General features: G+C 43.2%; 1 protein-coding gene across 2 annotated transcripts in view; it reads right to left on the bottom strand.

Moving 5' to 3' along the window:
- Window positions 1–18639, bottom strand: part of COL21A1 (collagen type XXI alpha 1 chain) — a 231873-nt gene that overhangs the window by 25954 nt on the left and 187280 nt on the right. For both annotated transcript variants that reach the window (XM_006033922.3, XM_025215851.1), the window contains one exon: window positions 2070–2123. In XM_006033922.3, the coding sequence (XP_006033984.1) occupies window positions 2070–2123 (54 nt within the window). The remainder of the gene's footprint in view (window positions 1–2069; window positions 2124–18639) is intronic.

Below are 18639 nucleotides of genomic sequence, written 5' to 3'. Positions count from 1 at the left end.
GGAGATAATGGACAGCTTGTTCTCTACCATCCAGGGAAAGAAAACAGGCTGCCAATGATCAGCTGGCAGCTGCTGAAAAGCAGCATCTTCCAAAGACAAGAGTCTAGCAAGAGTGGCAGCAGTGAGAACTGCTCTCCTCACTCTTGCCAACCATAGTACTGCAACTGCCAGAGCCCCAGCTCTTGCTAAGGCTTTTATTGTGGTGGCAGGAACTCTCACATCTCAACCAGCCCGCTCCACTGATTGACAGAGCAGCCAAAAGGGAGTGTCAGGGTACGGTGAGGGAACTCCCACCACTGCTCAAACAGACTCGGAGAGTCCAAGGTCTAGTCAGAGGTGACAAAAATTGGCACTACTACTTGAACAGTCCCAGAGAGAGCTGAAGCTGTTCAAGATGCTTCAGCAACTGGCTTTCTACAGGGCTTCCTGACAGCTCAGCATTGGATAGGCTATCAAGGAGCCAGCTGTTCTCCTCCCCACTTGGGGGTGGGAGAGCAAAGGAATTTGGGACAATGGGTGGCCCATCCTTCTAAGTGAAACTGAACAGGTATCATATGCAGTGCTAGGAATCTTCTTTCTCCGGCAAATACTGGCCACACATGCGCTTTACTGTGGAGTGAACTAATTAGCTGCAGGGTAAAGCATCACCATCTACACATGCAACAGCATTAGGCCACAGTAAGTAAATTAATGCCGCGGTAAAATAGTACTGTTGGGGACAGTACTCTCTTATGGCGGGATAATTAACTGTGATTAAACACAGATGTAAACATAGACCATGGGCATAAATTTGCACCTGGTCAGGCTAGCCAGTCAGGGGCCAGATTTTTCCGGCCCGCTGCCTAGCCACACAGCACTGCACTTTCAGTACCCTCGTGCCTCAGCCAGCCCCTCTGCTACCTAACACTGCCCTCCAGAGCCCGGGGCTGACACCCCATACCCTCTGGCAGCCCAGACCTATTCTACCTTTCACTGTTCTCTTTTCTTACTGTTCTCCTTGCTTACTCAGCAAAGAGGCTTGCAAGCGCTAGGGCTTGCTTGCATGAAAAAAATATTCATTTTCATATTAAAAACTACAGGACAAATAATCTTTTCTGTTTCTTAGATCATGTTTCTATAAAGGTCAGTTACTGATTATCTTGATCCTGTGCTGCTTATAGAAACTAGAGTGAGTTTTGAAAGCACTGAAAAATCCAGTTGATTGTATTGTGCAGACATGTCCAATACGTTTCTTTTCTCAACATGAAGACATCTATTTCATTTGAGAATGCCATAAAAATACATTTTATTTTAAAGTGCATTCAGCGTTGACCTAACTCGGTTCCCATTGAGAGGGTCACTTGTAAACTCCCAGCAAGAAGAGCAAAATTAAGATGATGCTGAGCACTTGTAAGAATGTTACCTTCAACATAAAAGTTAATATTTATATGTATCCAAATATCAATTGTTCAACTAAAAATATGTATATATGGATAGAGGCAAGTCTCCAAGTATAAACTAAATATTTTCTGGGCCATATCATGAAATGTTTATTCAATCAAAACTCATGTAACTTAAAAGTTTATACTAGCAGCTAAGTATGAATTTATTTAGCAACTTTTTTAGGTACTACAGACGTGGGTCAAATTGCATCTTACTGTAACTCTAATGCAATCAATAAAATTACATCTGAAATAAATTTGGCTCAGTAGGTGGAAAATGCAACACAACTTTATTTAACACAATTAAAATATAAATAAATGTAATGTAGATACAAAGTCAGGCTATATACTGAGAATTATTTGACCCTTAGTATTGAAGAACATTTTCCAGGACTGCAGGACTTGGAACTAAACAGATGCCAAGATGCATGACACAACAGGCATAGGCTGGGATGCTTTATCAAAGCTATTTAGTACTTTAAAAATTGCACATAAGAGTTAGATATGGCAAATAATAGTATTCAGTATTCTAGATACCAAAACCCCCCTAAAAAACTGCATAACACATGGTTCTGGAACTTTGTAATCTTTAATTTGGTAACACTCCACTATTCATCCCAATCAGTAAATTAAAATTAATGCCCTCACCTTTGGCCCAGGTGCTCCAGGTAGACCAGGTGTGCCTTCACGACCTATTGTACCCTATTTATGAAAGGAAAAAAAAGAGGTTTTAGAGAAGTCATAGCTGTCCCTATCTCAGCTGTATTGTTTATTACATGCATAATAACAGAGTACAGAGGCTGAGAATATTATTTTTTAAAGTTTACGATAGTCCTAATCCACCAAACGTTTTATACAAAATGGAACAACCTAATCAAGGGAAAGGCCTGTCTGAGGGGGAAATACTTATTTGAAGGATTGTGATGCTTCTCATACTGGGTCAACTACTCATTGCATTTAAAGTAACACAGATAGAACTGGGATTACAAGGTCCCTATTACCATTTTAGATGATTATCAGAAATTGAGATGTGTCCTCCCCTAGTTGAAACTGCAAATTGTGGCTTGCCTCCACTCCCTTACAGAATGGGGAGTTCGTGGAACAGAAAGTTAATCTTTGGGATATACATTTATTTTTTTCTTTTTCTTTGCAGGCATCAGAATTGGTGCATTCATTCAGAATTCAATACTTCTACCATTTTTACATTCACCAATTCACTTTGTAGCATGGATACGTAAAGCTCATAAGCATACATCACAGACCTCTTTAAGAGAATCATAGAAGTAGGGTTGGAAGGGACCTCGTAGATCTTCAAGTCTGACCCCCTGCCTGGGCAGGAGGAAAACTGGGCTCAGTTGACCCCAGTCAGGTAGGCATCAAGCCGCTTCTTAAAGACCCCCAGGGTAGGAACCAGCACCACTTCCCTTGGAAGTTGGTTCCAGATCCTAGCCACCCTAACTGTGAAGTAGTTCTTACGGATGTCTAATCTAAACCCACTCTCCAACAACTTGTGGCCATTATTCCTTGTAATCCCGGGGGGCACTAGGGGAAACAAAGTCTCCCCCAAACCCTTCTGGTCCCCCCTAGTGAGTTTATAGACAGTCACCAGGTCCCCCCTCAGCCTTCTCTTGTGAGAACAGGTTTAGGTCCCGTAGCCTCTCATTGTAGGGTCTGCCCTGCTGTCCCTGGATCATGCTGGTGGCCCTCCTCTGGACCGTCTCTGGACCCTCAAAAGAATGATCCTTCTTTTCCTGGTTTCCACTGATAGAAATGTGTCGATAAAGAGATGTGTAATTGTATTTGTTCCAAAAAAAACCCCTAAAAACCATTAGAAGTTTAGCCCATGCCTGGGTTTCTCTTTTTTTCACTTAAAGTTACTCCAAGTATAACAAAAGTTACTCCAAGTGTAACAAATCTTATTTTTAAATCATGTTTTCCAAGAAGGGATTCCCATTTACAGAACTTTCCACATCTGGTGTTAATATATGGTTTTTGTCCCTAGGTCATCAAACTTTTTCTTTGGACTCTAGAATTGCAGATTCAATAAAAATCATGTACACATTTCCTGAATTCATATTCTCTTTTTGGACGCATGCATACATTTAAAAACAATACTTACTGAATAATCATTATTGATTAATACAGGTAATTGATTTAGTGAATTACAATGTGACACAAGCTTGTGACTCCACAGAGCTGATCAAATACTTGGAAAATAGTCTTTCTAGAACATTTACAACAATATTTTCTAATAATCCAGTGGATGTGTCCTATTATTCAAATGAACCCCTGTTTTCATACATCAATAAATAACTACTTTCATAGAGTACTGAGGGTTAGAAGCTACTTAGAGAGGACATTTGACAATGTTCAAGTTACGGGGAATTTATAATTTTCATCTAGGGTGTGTCCTCAACATTCTTCCCGTCCACAAACCAGATGGGCAGTGCCAGTCTTTCTATGGGCTGGATTCAGCCAAGAAGCCTTATCTGGCTGCAGGGGTGAGTGAGGGGAGAGCAGCTTGGCCTCAGTCCTGTTGCATGAGAGGTCAGGGAGAACATCCCAGTCCCAATCCTGCCTGTAGTGGGGAGGGAAGGGAGAGAGTTGACCAACCCTGCTCCTGACACATTTGAAGGGAGGGGGAAAACAGCCCAGCCCCAATCCTGCAGCACATGATGAAGAGGGAGAGGGAGAAGAAAGGAGGAGGGCCAGGCCTGATCTGGCCATGCAGGGCTTGGTAATTCGGCAGCAATATTAACTGCCATGCCTCCCCTGCTGCAATGTTTCTTAACACATGGGGAGGCCCATGGGACAGATGCTGTGGCTCCAAGGCCAGATTTGGCCTGTGGGTTGGGAGTCGAGCACCCCTAATCAAGTGAGTTAGTACAGATGAGCAGAGGTGATTCTGGTTTAGTGTGACTGACAGAAACTACTAGTGTACCATACCATCTACTGCTTCATTGCACTACATAAGATACGAGTCCAAGTCTGTGTGAGAAGCAAGCCCACATCTTTCTAACCTAGATATTATTAGAATCTAGCTGAGTCAAGAATAATAATGTATACTTACCAAATGTGAACTAATGTATATTTTATTATCAATTAAATTCAAACAATGATATGTTTCAAGACTGAAAATCCCACCCCAAAAAGACAACATATGATAATTAGGCTAATTTCTGCTTAATTTTTTTACACAGACTTATTATGTAGGCTTTCTTTTCTCCTTTTCTAGCTGAGGAGTGTTCAGTTTATAGCAGAAATTCTTGTTGCTAGTCCCTGGGTAGATGGCATGTACTTAGGCACTACCAAGTTTTATTTCATTTTTATTGCTCCAGCTCTCAGGGTCATCCACACAGCTATTAAATGTATGTAATAGATCCTACATATATTTACAACATGGTACCTATTTTTTATACCCATTCCTGGAGTTTTGCTTCTGCTTCTGATAATTTCCATTTCCATACTTTAACTTCCATTACCTATCTTGCTTACTATGGGTAAGAGTGTCATCTGCTCTGAAAACTGAGACAAAAGTATTTATTTAGTTTGGGTGGGGCATACTTAGTTTAATTGTTTAATGCACCTTTACTGCATAGTGGCTCCACTTTCCTTGTCCTCTTTTTATTCATGTAGATAAACATTTTTCACTATTTGTTTTAATTTTCTTTTCAAGATGTCATTCAGCTTGACTTTTAATAATTGTCACTATTTCTAGACATCCTGATCTCTAAAGATGTAGCCTTCTTTGCTGAGCAATCTCATCACCCGCATGATCCGGGGACAGCAGGGCAGACCCTACAATGAGAGGCTACGGGACCTGAACCTGTTCAGCCTTCACAAGAGAAGGCTGAGGGGGGACCTGGTGACCATCTATACCTCACTAGGGGGCACCAGAAGGGTTTGGGGGATACCTTGTTTCCCCTAGCGCCCCCCGGGATAACAAGGAATAACGGCCACAAGTTGTTGGAGAGTAGGTTTAGATTAGACATCCCTAAGAACTACTTCACAGTCAAGGCGGCTAGGATCTGGAACCAACTTCCAAGGGAAGTGGTGCTGGCTCCTACGCTGGGCGTCTTTAAGAAGCAGCTTGATGCCTACCTGACTGGGGTCAATTGAGCCCAGTTTTCCTCCTGCCCAGGCAGGGGGTCGGACTTGAAGATCTACAAGGTCCCTTCCGACCCTACTTCTGTGATTCTATGATTTTACATTAGCTGTGTGTTCTCTGCTTATTCCTAATACCTTATTTCTAGGGAACTGGGTTTTCCGTGCGCCATGGAAAAGTGCAGTAAAATCTGGATTTTCTCATTTTAAGAAGAAAAACCTGGCTTTTCTCCTCTGAAGGAGAAAAATGTGGGAAACAGTGGATTTTCCCTTGCAGGCTGGCAGAGTTCCAACAGGCAAGGGGCTGGGGGGACTGGGAGAAGGGTGATCAGCAGGGGAGTAGCTGTTAAAAATACCCATTGCATTTTATCCTCAATGATGAGTTTAAAGCCTCCCAAGACAAAAATGCCATGTGCACGGGTGCACGTACCCATGCACATGGCCACCAGGCAGCCTCGAGAGCAGCTCCCGCAGGTACATCTGGCAGTGATGGTGGGGGGGAGGGGGAATTGACACCCCCATACTGAGGCAGGGAGGGAGGGAGGAAGTTGGGCAGAGCTAGGGTTGGGGCTGCTGTGGGCTCAGGGCCCAGGAAGGGAGAGGGATGGGGCTGTGGGCAGCTCATGTTGGGGAGGAGTTGGCTCCACCCCACTGCATCTACTCCCAGGGGGAGCATTGTGGGGTATGTGCCCTGAGATTTGTGCACAGGGTGGGGTGGGTTGTCTACTGTGGGCTTGGGCTCCCCACCCTGCTGCTCCCTAGGGCTTTCACAGTCCAGTGGGTGGGACTCAGTGCGGCAGGGCAGAGTGCGGTCGGGCAGGGAAACTCATTGCCAATGCAACTGCACTGCCATGAAGAGGCGCCCCCACCCGCCTGTCAGCAGTGGGGTTAGTGGTGCAGAGTTGTGCTCCTCACTGCTGCCAGGCAGGCAGAGGGCACTTCACTGAAGTGCTACTGAGCTTCCCTGCCCGGCCCTACTCTGCCCTGCTGTGGCAAGTCCTGCCCGCTGGGCCAGAGGCCCCGGGGGGAGGGCAGCAGAGCAGGGAGCCCTGAGCCCACAGCGGGCATCCTGCAATGGAGCCCCCCCCCACCGATGGGCTCCACTCCAGCTGTGCCACCCATGTGGGAAGGGTAACCAGGCGCATTGCACTCCACCACAACAGCCACCACCTCCCACAGGTGGCAGTCAGGGCTCAGGCGCTTCTGTAGGGAGCAAGGGGCTGTGGACCTGGGTCCCTGGCCCTGTAACCCTGGCAGCTGGGGGCACCCACTGGCAAGGCTGGGGGATGTAGCAGAGGGCTGTGGATGGGGAACGAGGAGCACCAGCAGGTGTGGAGAGCTGTGGTTGGGAAGTGAGAGGCACCAGCAGGGGTAGGGTGGCTGTGGGTTGGGAGTGAGGGGCAGTGGCATGAGCAGGGCACCCACATATAAGAGCTGCTCAGTGCCACAAAGCAGTGCGGGGGCACTGCAGAGGGCGGGGGGGGGGGGGGAGGGACAGCTGCAGCTGGACCTGTGTCCTGGTCAGCAAAGAGGGCAGGGAGAACTCTTCTTTTCCATGACAAAAAACCTCAAATCGAATGCCAAAATATATAGGTATTCAGAATTTAGTTTAGTACAGTGATTGGAGGCACTAATAGGCTTCCAAATTGCTTTAAAATTGTAAATATATCAATAAAACATAGCGTTCAACTGATACATAGATACATACTATTTATTTACACACACACACACACACACACACACACACACACCCCCCCCAGAGTGGCGTTTTATTTTAATCATGGAAGGACACAGATTTGGGGTTTTTAAATCAGAGAATCTGTGATTTTTATCAGAGAATTTTTTTTTTTTTTAAACATAGGAAACCAGGATCCCTGCTTATTTCCTGCTGCCTCTTACTGTTTTCAGAATGGGAAGAGAAAAAGGGAGCAGAGGGAGTTCAATCTGGGGGGTTTTCAGTCCCTGCTGGAGGATAGGCTGGGTGTACTGGAGCCCCCACAAGGTGGTGGGGGAGGTTCCAATTAAGCCACTCCACCGTCCAGCACTGGCTGGGGACTGGGGAACCCCTAGGAGCAGAGGCCATTGATAGAGGAAACCGACTGCAGGCTCACAGCCAAAAGCTAGGTTCCCTTCCTCCCTGGAACCAACAGTGAACTTCTGTTTGGTCTGGAAGATCATCATAACACAGAACACCTCCTGAAAAGCATTCTCAGTTACAGCCAGGAGCTGCACTTCTGTCTGCACCCTGAGGTGTTTATTCTACTCTGTTCCATTCAAATTTTGTCTTGTCATTGCCCTCATCATTGTAACATCTGAGCACCTTCTAGTAGTGATAAGTAGTTTGACTAACAATTATGGCAGGTTCATGTTCTCTCTCATACTCCCACTATGCACTGAGCACTCACCGTTGGCCCAGTCTTTTGATAGGATGCCAGGTACGTCTGGTGTGTGTGTGTGTGTGTGTGTGTGTGTGTGTGTGTGTGTGTGTGTAGAAGTATTTATTCTTAAGAAGATAAGGTTGAAAAAAATTACTTGATATCTATTATATACATGAGGAATAAACCTTAGATAAGCTGATTACCAGACATATAATATAAATCACTACTCTGCACTTCATACAAACAGCATAGAACATGACTTTAAAGGCAACTAAAGTATTTTTTCTGATGCAGTGTATAGAAAGCTTAAGTGTACAAATCCAAATTAAAAAGAGAAGAAAGTGTCCTAAGTAAAAATAAAACAACAATTCAACAACATGAAATGCTATGTTACTTCTCCATTTTTCCAGGGCAGTTCTATTTATGTGGGAGATAAATTAATAAATTACTTATGCTGGCAGTGTAACAAGGGTAATTATTACTTAGGAGAACTTGTTTCTGAAGAATTTCCCCAAAGTATTAAGTATAAACCATCAACAGGCTTTCCATCTGTTTTTTTCTGGAACAAACATTTTTTACTGTGACTAATACAAGGAAAAATATAAGGAAAAATCCCACTCTACTTTTTGATTGAATTCCCATATAACTTTAAATATTCAAATAATCTATGTATCAATTGCGTATTTATTTTATCAAGTGATACAAGATCCACTAAATTGAACTGATAGTAGACATCAGGAAAACTTATTCAAATAAATCACAGAACCAAATGGTAACCATTTACAAATTCTAAGGAAATTTTGAAGAGACTATACTAGGCAAGTTACTGAATGGATAAAACCTAGAAGTAACAATGTGACTACCAAAGAATCTAGCAAAAAAATATAAGTGAAACAGCTGTATTCAAGGACAACTTAAATTTACAGTGGTTCTATATACAAGGAAAACCAAAGTAATGTATATTCCTCGATATCGTGTCTTCATCCTATACTTATTTACACTCACCCTGCATTATTGCTGATGACAGCATGTGGGAGAGAGGGCTCCAAAAGGACAGGGGTAAGAGCCAGGATCCCACTAGTGTCACCTTGCCATCTGCTTTCCACTCAAATCATGGCATGGTAATTATTAACATCGCTGCCATATCCTCCCACCCTTTCCTTTCTCAAAAACATGCTACCCACTGGGAGAACTATGCTGGCCCCAGCTGAGGGCCAACCAGAGATGTGAAACTACTGCAGCTATCCTACAGAGGGGGATAGGAATTACTTTTTCATCTTTCTTGCTCCCTCCCCCTTTGCCAAGTAACCTAAGCCAGCAGTGGCTCATATAAAAAGGTAAGACTGAAGATGAGGAGAGAAATGAAATCATGTTCTAAATTTGTAAGTCATGCTGGCAATGCAGGAACAGTGAAATATGATTTACATGTACTCCAATAAAGATAATAGCTGTTAAGGTCATCAAAGGAAGAAGACTACAAAATCAATAGTAAGGATGTCCCACAGATCAGAAATACAATTGTTGCTGTTAAAACTACTCATTGCATTTTATCCTCAATGATGAGTTCTAAAGCTTCCCAAGACAGAAATAAAATAGTTAGCTCACCAATGAACAACAGGAAACAACAAGGTAATAAAACACTAGGTTGTAGTAAGAAGTAAATGAGGAATAAGTCAACATAGGCTTCATTAAATGAAAAAAGTGAAAGAATGAAGCAACACTTATCTGACATCAAGTCCAAAAGCTAACATAAGCCTGTGGCAAAACACTTTAGCCTTCCTGAATGTTCCATTGCTGACCTCAGAGTAGGTTTTACAGAGTAGAATTACAGAATCATAGAAGAGCAGGACGAATAGGGACCTCCAGAAGTCATCAAGTCCAGCCCCCTGCCTAAGGTAGGATTATCCCTATCCAAACCATTCTATAGAAAGAAAGCCATTGTCTAACTTCATAGCAAAACTACAGTCAGCCCAAACACAATGCAAAAAATCACATCCTAATCTACCACAAGTAAAGCAGGGAGGCCACAGCAACCAATATCCTGCTGCTGCAAAGGTTGTTAAAATACACTTGAGAGGTCCCAGAAAGAGGGGCATGCCCTCTGTCAGGAATCAGAGCAGCGGCCGGTCAGCTGCTTGCTGACTCCCGGAGCCGGGCCGTAAACCTTTCGCCTCAACAGGCGGGTAGTGATGGATGGGGTGAAATTAACCAGGCATAGACGCGTGTTGGTTACAGGAGATTGTTTACTTACGTCGCCCAGATAGTGAAGTACGACGCAGGCAGAAGACTTGCGTTGTTTACATTCAAGCGTGTCTTAGATTATAATCGACCGTGAATATGATGAACGAGATACCGTAAACGACCGCACGGGCCTGCAGGAGGATTGGGGGTACGTCCGGGAGCCACGTTGACGGGAAGAGATTGATGATTGATCAAGTCACCAATTTACTCTGATGCTTGTGTTCAGAGGTCTTCGATTTAGGCGGAAGTTGTTAAACTATTTATAGACAGAGGTAACTAACAGAGGTGTCCAATGATGGACTGCTATGTGGAATCTTTAATTATCTAGCAAGCGGCAGTTTTTTGTGCTCTCAGGTTGCTATCAGGTTACAAGGTAGTGGGTCGGGTTTTCTGTCTGATACGTGAGAGGGGTCTGAGCTTGCTTCTTGACCAATTGCAGTGATTTATGACAGGGCTATCCCCTTTTACTCTGACCAATCATAAATCACGCCTAAGTTTCGTTTCTTGGTTGTGATGTGGGCATAAATTTAAGTTTCTTGCTTGGATTTTTGTTGTTTTTTTTTCAGGAACTTCTGGACAGAGATTTCTTTAACCCTTAATTGACTGCTGTGTGCATCACTTGTTAGTGACATGGGCACTGATTAATTTGGTTGTGACACCCTCCACTATATCAGAAGGCAAAAACCTCCACAATCCATACCAACCTGACCATGGGGTAAAATTCTCTCCTGACCCCAAATATGGCAATCCATCTGATCCTGAGCAAAGGGGCAAGACCCTTTAGCCAGGAACCTCTGGGTTTAAGTCCCAGTAGGGAGCATTGGCACATGCCAGTAATAATCCCTGGCCTTGGCAGCAGCCAAGAACAAAATTTCTAAGGAATGTACAGCAGCAGGAGGAGAAGAATTTCCCTCTCAACTCAGTACGGCAACCAACAAACCCCAGAAGCCATGTGAAATTCTAACAACAGAACATAGGCATAGCTATGCCTAGATCATCTCTGACACATGCCTGTCCAAGGGTGGAGGTGTTCTTCTTAAATATCTCCAATGTTGGAGATTCAACAGCTTCCCTAGGCAGTAATATAACAAAACTTTAAAAGCCAACCTGACCATGAAATTGCAGAATAAGAAATCATCCACAGACTGGATTCTGTTAAGTGTGATCTAAACAAGGACTACACATTCTTATCCCATTACCTGGATTAGCATTTTTGATTCCTGTCCTTATGGGTTTGTTATTTGTTTGGCTTTCAGCACTGGCCCCTCTTCCTTCTCTTCTACCTCCTCCCCTCCCATGTGTTTCATATTTAAAATCACTATTTCAAAGCCTACTCTGTGTATGTCCTTTCATATCTTCTGATAAAGTGAGCTATTACTCACTAAATTTATGGATCTCTGATTCAGTTAGTCTACAAGGTGCACACATGTATAGGTGTGTATACATACATATATACACACATATACATACATATACACATACATACACATATACATACACATGCTCTGGAAAGGGTGTCAGATGTTTCTGGAATGGCGACTACTATGACCCCTTTCCAGTCACAAATGGTGGCAAGCAGGGCTGCATGCTCACACCTACCCTCTTCCGCATGGTATTCTCTGCCATGCTGTCAGATGCCTTCCAAGATGGTGACCTTGGTACGGGGATCAGGTACCATTTTGACAGAGACATCTTCAACCTGCGCAGGCTCCAAGCGAGCTCCAAAGTCCAGACAGCCACACTTCATGACTTCCTCTTCGCTAATGACTGTGCATTATGTGCAGACTCACAGGCTGACATGCAACGGTCCATGGACCTGTTCTCATTCAGCCTACAACAACTTTGGACTCACTATCAACATGAAGAAGACCAAAGGGATGTTTCAATCTGCATGTGGCACAACATCCAAGAAACCACATATCTCAGTTAAAGGCCAACAACTGTCTAGCTAGGCAGCAAGCTCTTCCGTGCTATCCACATCAACAATGAAGTCAACGGAGGCTAGCAAAAGCCAGCATGGCCTTTGGCAGACTCCATAAGTTAGTCTGGGACTGCAGAGGCATCAGAACGTCAATGAAACTGAAGCTTTAAAAAGCCATCATTCTCCCGTCCCTCCTTTATGCCTAAAAAACCAGGACCATCTACCAGCGAAATGCCAAGAAACTAAACCACTTCCACCTCTGCTGCCTGTGAAAAATACTAACAATCAAGTGGCAGGACAAGATTCTGGATGCTGAGGTGCTCGGAAAAATCAGCCCTCCCCAGTATCCAAACCCTACTGAAACTGGCACAGCTAAAATAGGCCAGCCACCTTTCAAGAATGCCCAACATTTGCCTGCTGAAGAAAATTTTCTATGGTGAATTGTCAAACGGAGTATGCTTTTGTGGTGCACCAAAGAAGTGGTACAAGGACACCCTAAAAGTGTTCCTAAAGAGTTTCGGCATTGGCCCAGAGTCATAGGCTGCCAATGTGTGGATGTGGTCAGGAAAGCTAACCGTACCTTGTCATGCATCCATAGATGCATCACGAGCAGGTCCAAGGAGGTGATCCTCCCCCTCTATACAACATTGATCAGGCCACAGTTGGAGAACTGCATCCAGTTCTGGGTGCCGCACTTCAGGAGGGATGTGGATAGCATTGAGAGGGTCCAGAGGAGGGCCACTCCCATGATCAGGGGGCAGCTTTGAGAGGGTCCAGAGGAAGGCCACTTGCATGATCAGGGGGTAGGCCCTACGAGGAGAGGTTACAGGACCTGAACCTGTTCAGCCTTCACAAAAGAAGGCTGAGAGGGGATCTGGTGGCCACCTATAATCTTGCCAAGGGGGACCAGCAGGCAATGGGAGAGTCCCTGTTCCCCCAAGCACTACCGGGAGTAACAAGGAACAACAGCCATAAGTTGACTGACGGTAGATTCAGGCTAGACATCAGGAGGCACTACTTCACAGTCAGGACAGCTAGGAGCTGGAACCAACTTCCAAGGGAAGTAGTGCTCGTCCCTACCCTGGAGGTCTTCAAAAGGAGGCTAGACAATCACCTAGCCGGGGTCGTGTGACCCCAGCATCCTTTCCTGCCCATGGCAGGGTGTCGGACTTGATGATCTGCTTAGGTCCCTTCAGACCCTACCAACTACAAAACTATGAAACTATTCCAGGGTGAAAAATATCAATCTCTGACAATATTCCTTCCATATTTCTATCTCTTGAAAATGGATGCTCCCTGTTAAAGGGTTTTCTTTTAAAATATAAACTATAATTCTTTACTGATCGGTACCTCTCCCTTAATACATATTGATTGTTATAGCATCTTTCTGCCTGACCAATATGCATAGCCACCCCAAATACAAATTCTCAGAGATTATCTTCTCTTTTGCCAGCCTATGTTTTTCTGAGATTTGAATGGCTATTGACTGGCATGGACATCCTTGACACTTAGCCACATGACTGAGTCTTCCCAGCCACACTATAAAATTAAGTCCATCTGTCCATCTGTCAGGTGCATCTCTACACATACACACACACACACACAGAAACAAGGGAACCCTGGCAGACCTATCATATCCAACCATGGGACCCTAACTGGGGAAATATCAGGTTTCGTTGAATCGATCCTACGTTGAATCAATCCTAAAACCGCTCGTCACCCACAGAGCAAGTTTTGTATAAGACACTACAGACTTTCTATGGAAACTTAAAAACATAGACCACCTTCCCAGCAACACCCCGCTAGCCACCATGGACGTCACCAGTCTATATACCAACATCTCATACCAGGATGGCATCCAAGCCTACCTTACATATCTACAGGAACAAGATTACAACTCAGAATACAGACCCAAAAATATTACTGACCTTGTACACTTCATCCTCACACACAACAATTTCACTTTTAATAACTAACACTTCCTCCAGACGATGTGAACAGCTATGGGCACCAAAATGGTCCCACAGTATGCCAACCTTTTTATGAGACACCTGGAAGAAGACTTCCTCAAGAACTGCACCATCAAACTCTTGTTATACTTAAGATATATCGATGACATCTTCATCATTTGGACTGAAAACCTACAATCTCTGATTGAGTTCCATCAGAAATTCAACAATCACCATCCCTCCATCCAACTTTCTCTAGAATACTCCAGCACCAACATCTTCTTTTTAGATATGATGATCAGTATCCAGAATGATAAAATACAGACCATGTTATACAAGAAATCCACAGACCAACATACATATCTGCACAGAACCAGTAATCACCCAAAAAAGTAAACACAAAAAAGTAAACACACCAAAAAAGCTGTGATATACAGCCAAGCCCTCAGATACCACTGAATTTGCACTGAAGAGAACACCCGGGATTGCCACCTCACCAGTCTTAAAAAGGCTTTCACCCAACATGCTGATGGCTCTGTTGTGGGGTGTAGTAATTGTGGGGGTGGTGGAGATGTGTTGGCAGGTTTTGCATTTCTTGTCCTGGCACGATCTGGATCCTTTTGGTGTTTTCTGGGCTTGAGGAAGTTTGCTTCTGGTGATGAGGTTGGCGAGGTTCGGTGCTTGTTTGAAAGCTAGGATGGGTGGCTCTGGGAAGATCTTTTTAAGAAAGGGTCTCTTTCTAGTATGGGTTAAAAGATCTTCCTAGAGCCACCCATCCTAGCCTGCAAACAGGTATTGAACCTCACTAACCTCATCACCAGAAGCAAACTTCCTCGGGCCCAGAGCACACCAAAAGGATTCAGACCGTGCCATGACAAGAAATGCAAAACCTGCCAACACATCTCCACCACCCCCACAATTACTACACCCCACAACAGAGCCATTAGCATCCCTGCATCTTTCAGCTGCACCTCCAGAAATGTAATATATTTCATCCAACGTACCAAATGCCCTGATGGAAAATATGTAGGAGAGACCAAACAAGAACTGAGGACCAGAATGAATGTACACCAAAAATCTATCAAAGACAGGAATACCCAATTACCGGTGGGGGCACATTTCTCACAAGAAACCCACTCTCTCTCCAATCTCTCAGTCCTGATCCTCAAAGGAAACTTACAAAACACTTCCCAGAGATGAGCCTATGAACTCCACTTCATCAACCTCCTGGATACTAAAAATCATGGACTAAATATAGACATTGGATTTATGACACATTATAACCTGCCTGACATCTGACTCCCCAGGTATCTCTCCACTATTCATCCCCCTTCTCTCCCCCCCCCACCCCCCGGCCTGTCTCTCACCCATTGACGACTCAATCTACATTTTCACTGACTACCTGTCTTGTATGCATACCAGCCCAGCCTCTGGCTTCTTTACTTTTCATTCCATCCAGGATGAGCAACCCCAACTGCAGAAACTTCCTTAGCCTGACGAAGGGTTTTTGAACCCAAAAGCTTGCTTAATAATTGTTTTCTAACTATTTAAGTTGGTCTAATAAAAGATATCAGATTCACCCAAAGAACCTTGTCTCTCTACATATATATACGCTGTTCATCCTTCACAAGCGAAAATGACCGCATCCAGCGGGGGGGGGGGGGGGGGGGGGGGGAAGAGAGAAAGGAAGCAGGAAAGAAAAAGGGAGGAAGAAAGAGAGGGGAAAAAGGAGAAAGGAGAGGAAGAAGAGATAATACTCCTATCATTATAAAATGATAGTCTCTCTCTCTCCTGAATAATGTCTGAACAGTCAGTGTAGTCTAAATGTTACCCATTGCATCTTAGTTTTAGCCTCTAATTTTTGTATAAATCTTTGTTTTTCTAATTTAACTAGTTTTCACGTGGCACCATAACAAATGTTTTACTGAAGTTTGAGAGATGTGATCCATTATATTTCCTTCACCTGGAAATATCAGTTATATTATTAAAGCTATCAAGTCAGTCTGAGACAATCTACCTTAGCTCACACAGCACTTCACACTTTACACTTTATCCACATTTTCTTCCATGTCTTCAATCATTGGTTTCTTCAAAACTTGTTCTAAAGCCATGCATAACTGCTACAGGTTGGCTAACTCATCTGAAATCACCCAGATCACTTTTCCCCACCCTTCTTAAATATAGGTTCTATGTCTGTTAATTTCCAGTCATGCTACCATTCCTAGTTTCTAAAATTTATTGACAATTTTTGCAATATCATGTATTTTTTTTTTCAGAATTCTGTGATGGTGATTATCTAGTTCTATTGATACCAGTGCATTAAGTTCTTTGAGCTTTTCTTTCAACTTGATTATATTATTTTTTCATATCTGTGACATTATTCCCTTAGCTATCCTGCAGGCTGATCATCAGCATCAACAGTGAGGCATTCATTTAATTTTTTTGTCATACCTTAGATTTTAACTTTTCCCTTATTTTAATCCACACTGCAGGCTCACAATATTTTTTCCCTTAATATATCTATCCTTTATTTAATATTTGTTGCACGGTCTAGCTCAGCTCACCTTTGATCATTCTTAGTTTATCTCTACACTTTTTGAGATTTAAGACAGTTTTCTTTGCTGATCATTCATTTGTCCATGTTCTTTGTAGGTTTTCTGCTTATTATTAATTATTATTCTTAATATCCTTATTGAGGTAATTTTTTACCCTTAATTTAAAGAATTCCCTGGCCACCTCTACATTCAAGTTCCTGAGCTCTTCAGTACAGCTGACTTCACAAAGTAGTTCCACTGGCTTATCAAAGTTTGCTTTAGAAAGCAAGAATGTTACTGTCAAATGTACATTGGTTTATTCTTCTATTTAATTTGAACTGAATTAACTCCTAATTAACTTGATCCAAGATTACTTTCTGTTGTTATATCTTTTAATATGATCTTTACTTACCAAAATTAGGTTCAATTGTTGCTCAGTTACTATTTTGGTGAAGAAATTCGTCAGTTATCACATCATAGATGTTCCCTACCATTACTGTAGTATTTGTTCTGTATTCTAAGTCTGGGAAATTGAAGTGAAGACACAATGCATGATAGCATTTACCTTATTAGGTACATTCCAGACATTTCTATCCATATCCAAATCTGGTTCTGGGTATTTACAGCAGATTTCCAGCTCTACCTCAGTAGACTTTTGCCATATTTTACTCTAGATGCTGTTTTATGCACAATATGGTAAGGCCCAAAAATAATGTAAATATAGGGGGGGAAATAGTGACTTTTAGGCCCCTGCCAGACCAGTTAATTACATCTTAAATTGTAATCCAGCCACATGATAAAACAATTAATGGTGTCATAACATAAGAAATATGCCATGAAGTTATTCCACAAAAAATAGGTGATAACTTTGTGGCTGGTTCCAATGACACCATTACTTGAATGTGTGGCCCAGTGCACCCCTACGACTGCAAGTTTAAATCAACTGATGGGGCTTCCAACTGCAGGAATGAACCATGTACACCCACGGTACATGATAGGGCTCCCAGCCATGGGAACTTGCTACTCGATAGTGCAGGGGGAGCCTAGGATTGTGATGGGATTGGTTGTGCAATTCCACAATCATACCTCCTGCCATGCACGCTTCCTACTTTTTCCTACATATCTGGAGGGGGCTTTAACAATTTGTTCAGACTGGAATTTTTAATGAGATCTAGTGCTTGTGTTATATCAAGGTGGTCTTTAGCATCTGACAGAAGGAAACGATTCAAACAGGGAGGTGCAGATTTGGTTGTGAGCTGCTGACTTGCCATCTACCAGCAATGCCACCTTTTTTTTTTGGCTTCCTGACAAAGAAACTCTGGACATTCTATCTGTACTGAATACATACCACCTAGCATACAGGTGCCACAGATTCCAGACCGGACACAAAAAACAGTGACATCCTTTTCCATCTGTTACTGCCTAATCAGACCACCTGTAAAGTATACTGAATTACAAATTAGAAGTTTGTTTCACACTTCTTCCACTGATTGTGTTAATAATTCAGTTCTAGCAGTTGGGATTACTTCCATTTTTTAGTTTAAAATGCATAATCTATCCCAGGAACAGGGAGTAGAATTCAAGAGTCATCTCTCCCAAAGACATGTCCAACTCACTGAACTGAAGAGGCAAGATCCTTTTCGCTTGTTTTCTTCCTTGTCCCTTGAATCTTGCACATTTTGTATTCCAGAGAGCCACCATCAACAGAAGGGGTGGAGGCTGCCCTTACCCAGACTGCTGACTGGGAAGTGGGAAATACAGGTTTGATTCCCCACAAGTTGAAAAGGACCTGGAACCCAGGCAAATACTCTAATCACTAATGGCATTTATACATGTGCTCTGGGGTGGGAGGGGGCACTTTAATTAAAGCAGCTCTCAGGGACACTCTAATTAAAGCACCCAGAGCATCTTGTGTATCAGCTTCCTCATGCTGAAAAATGATGGTGGGACACTAAGTAAAACTCTTCAAACAAACTTTAGTTAAAGTGTCCCTGCTGCCACTTTTCAGCATGGAGATGCTAATACACCAGATGCTAGGGTCAGAAGAGATCATCTTTGAAGAGAGGACCTCAAAAGATCATCGAGTCCAAC

The sequence above is a fragment of the Alligator sinensis genome, unplaced genomic scaffold (assembly GCF_000455745.1).
Source record: "Alligator sinensis unplaced genomic scaffold, ASM45574v1 scaffold482_2, whole genome shotgun sequence".
NCBI classification, from domain to species: domain Eukaryota; kingdom Metazoa; phylum Chordata; order Crocodylia; family Alligatoridae; genus Alligator; species Alligator sinensis.
The sequence above is the reverse complement of the archived record's forward strand: the minus strand, read 5'-3'. Positions and strand labels throughout refer to the sequence as shown.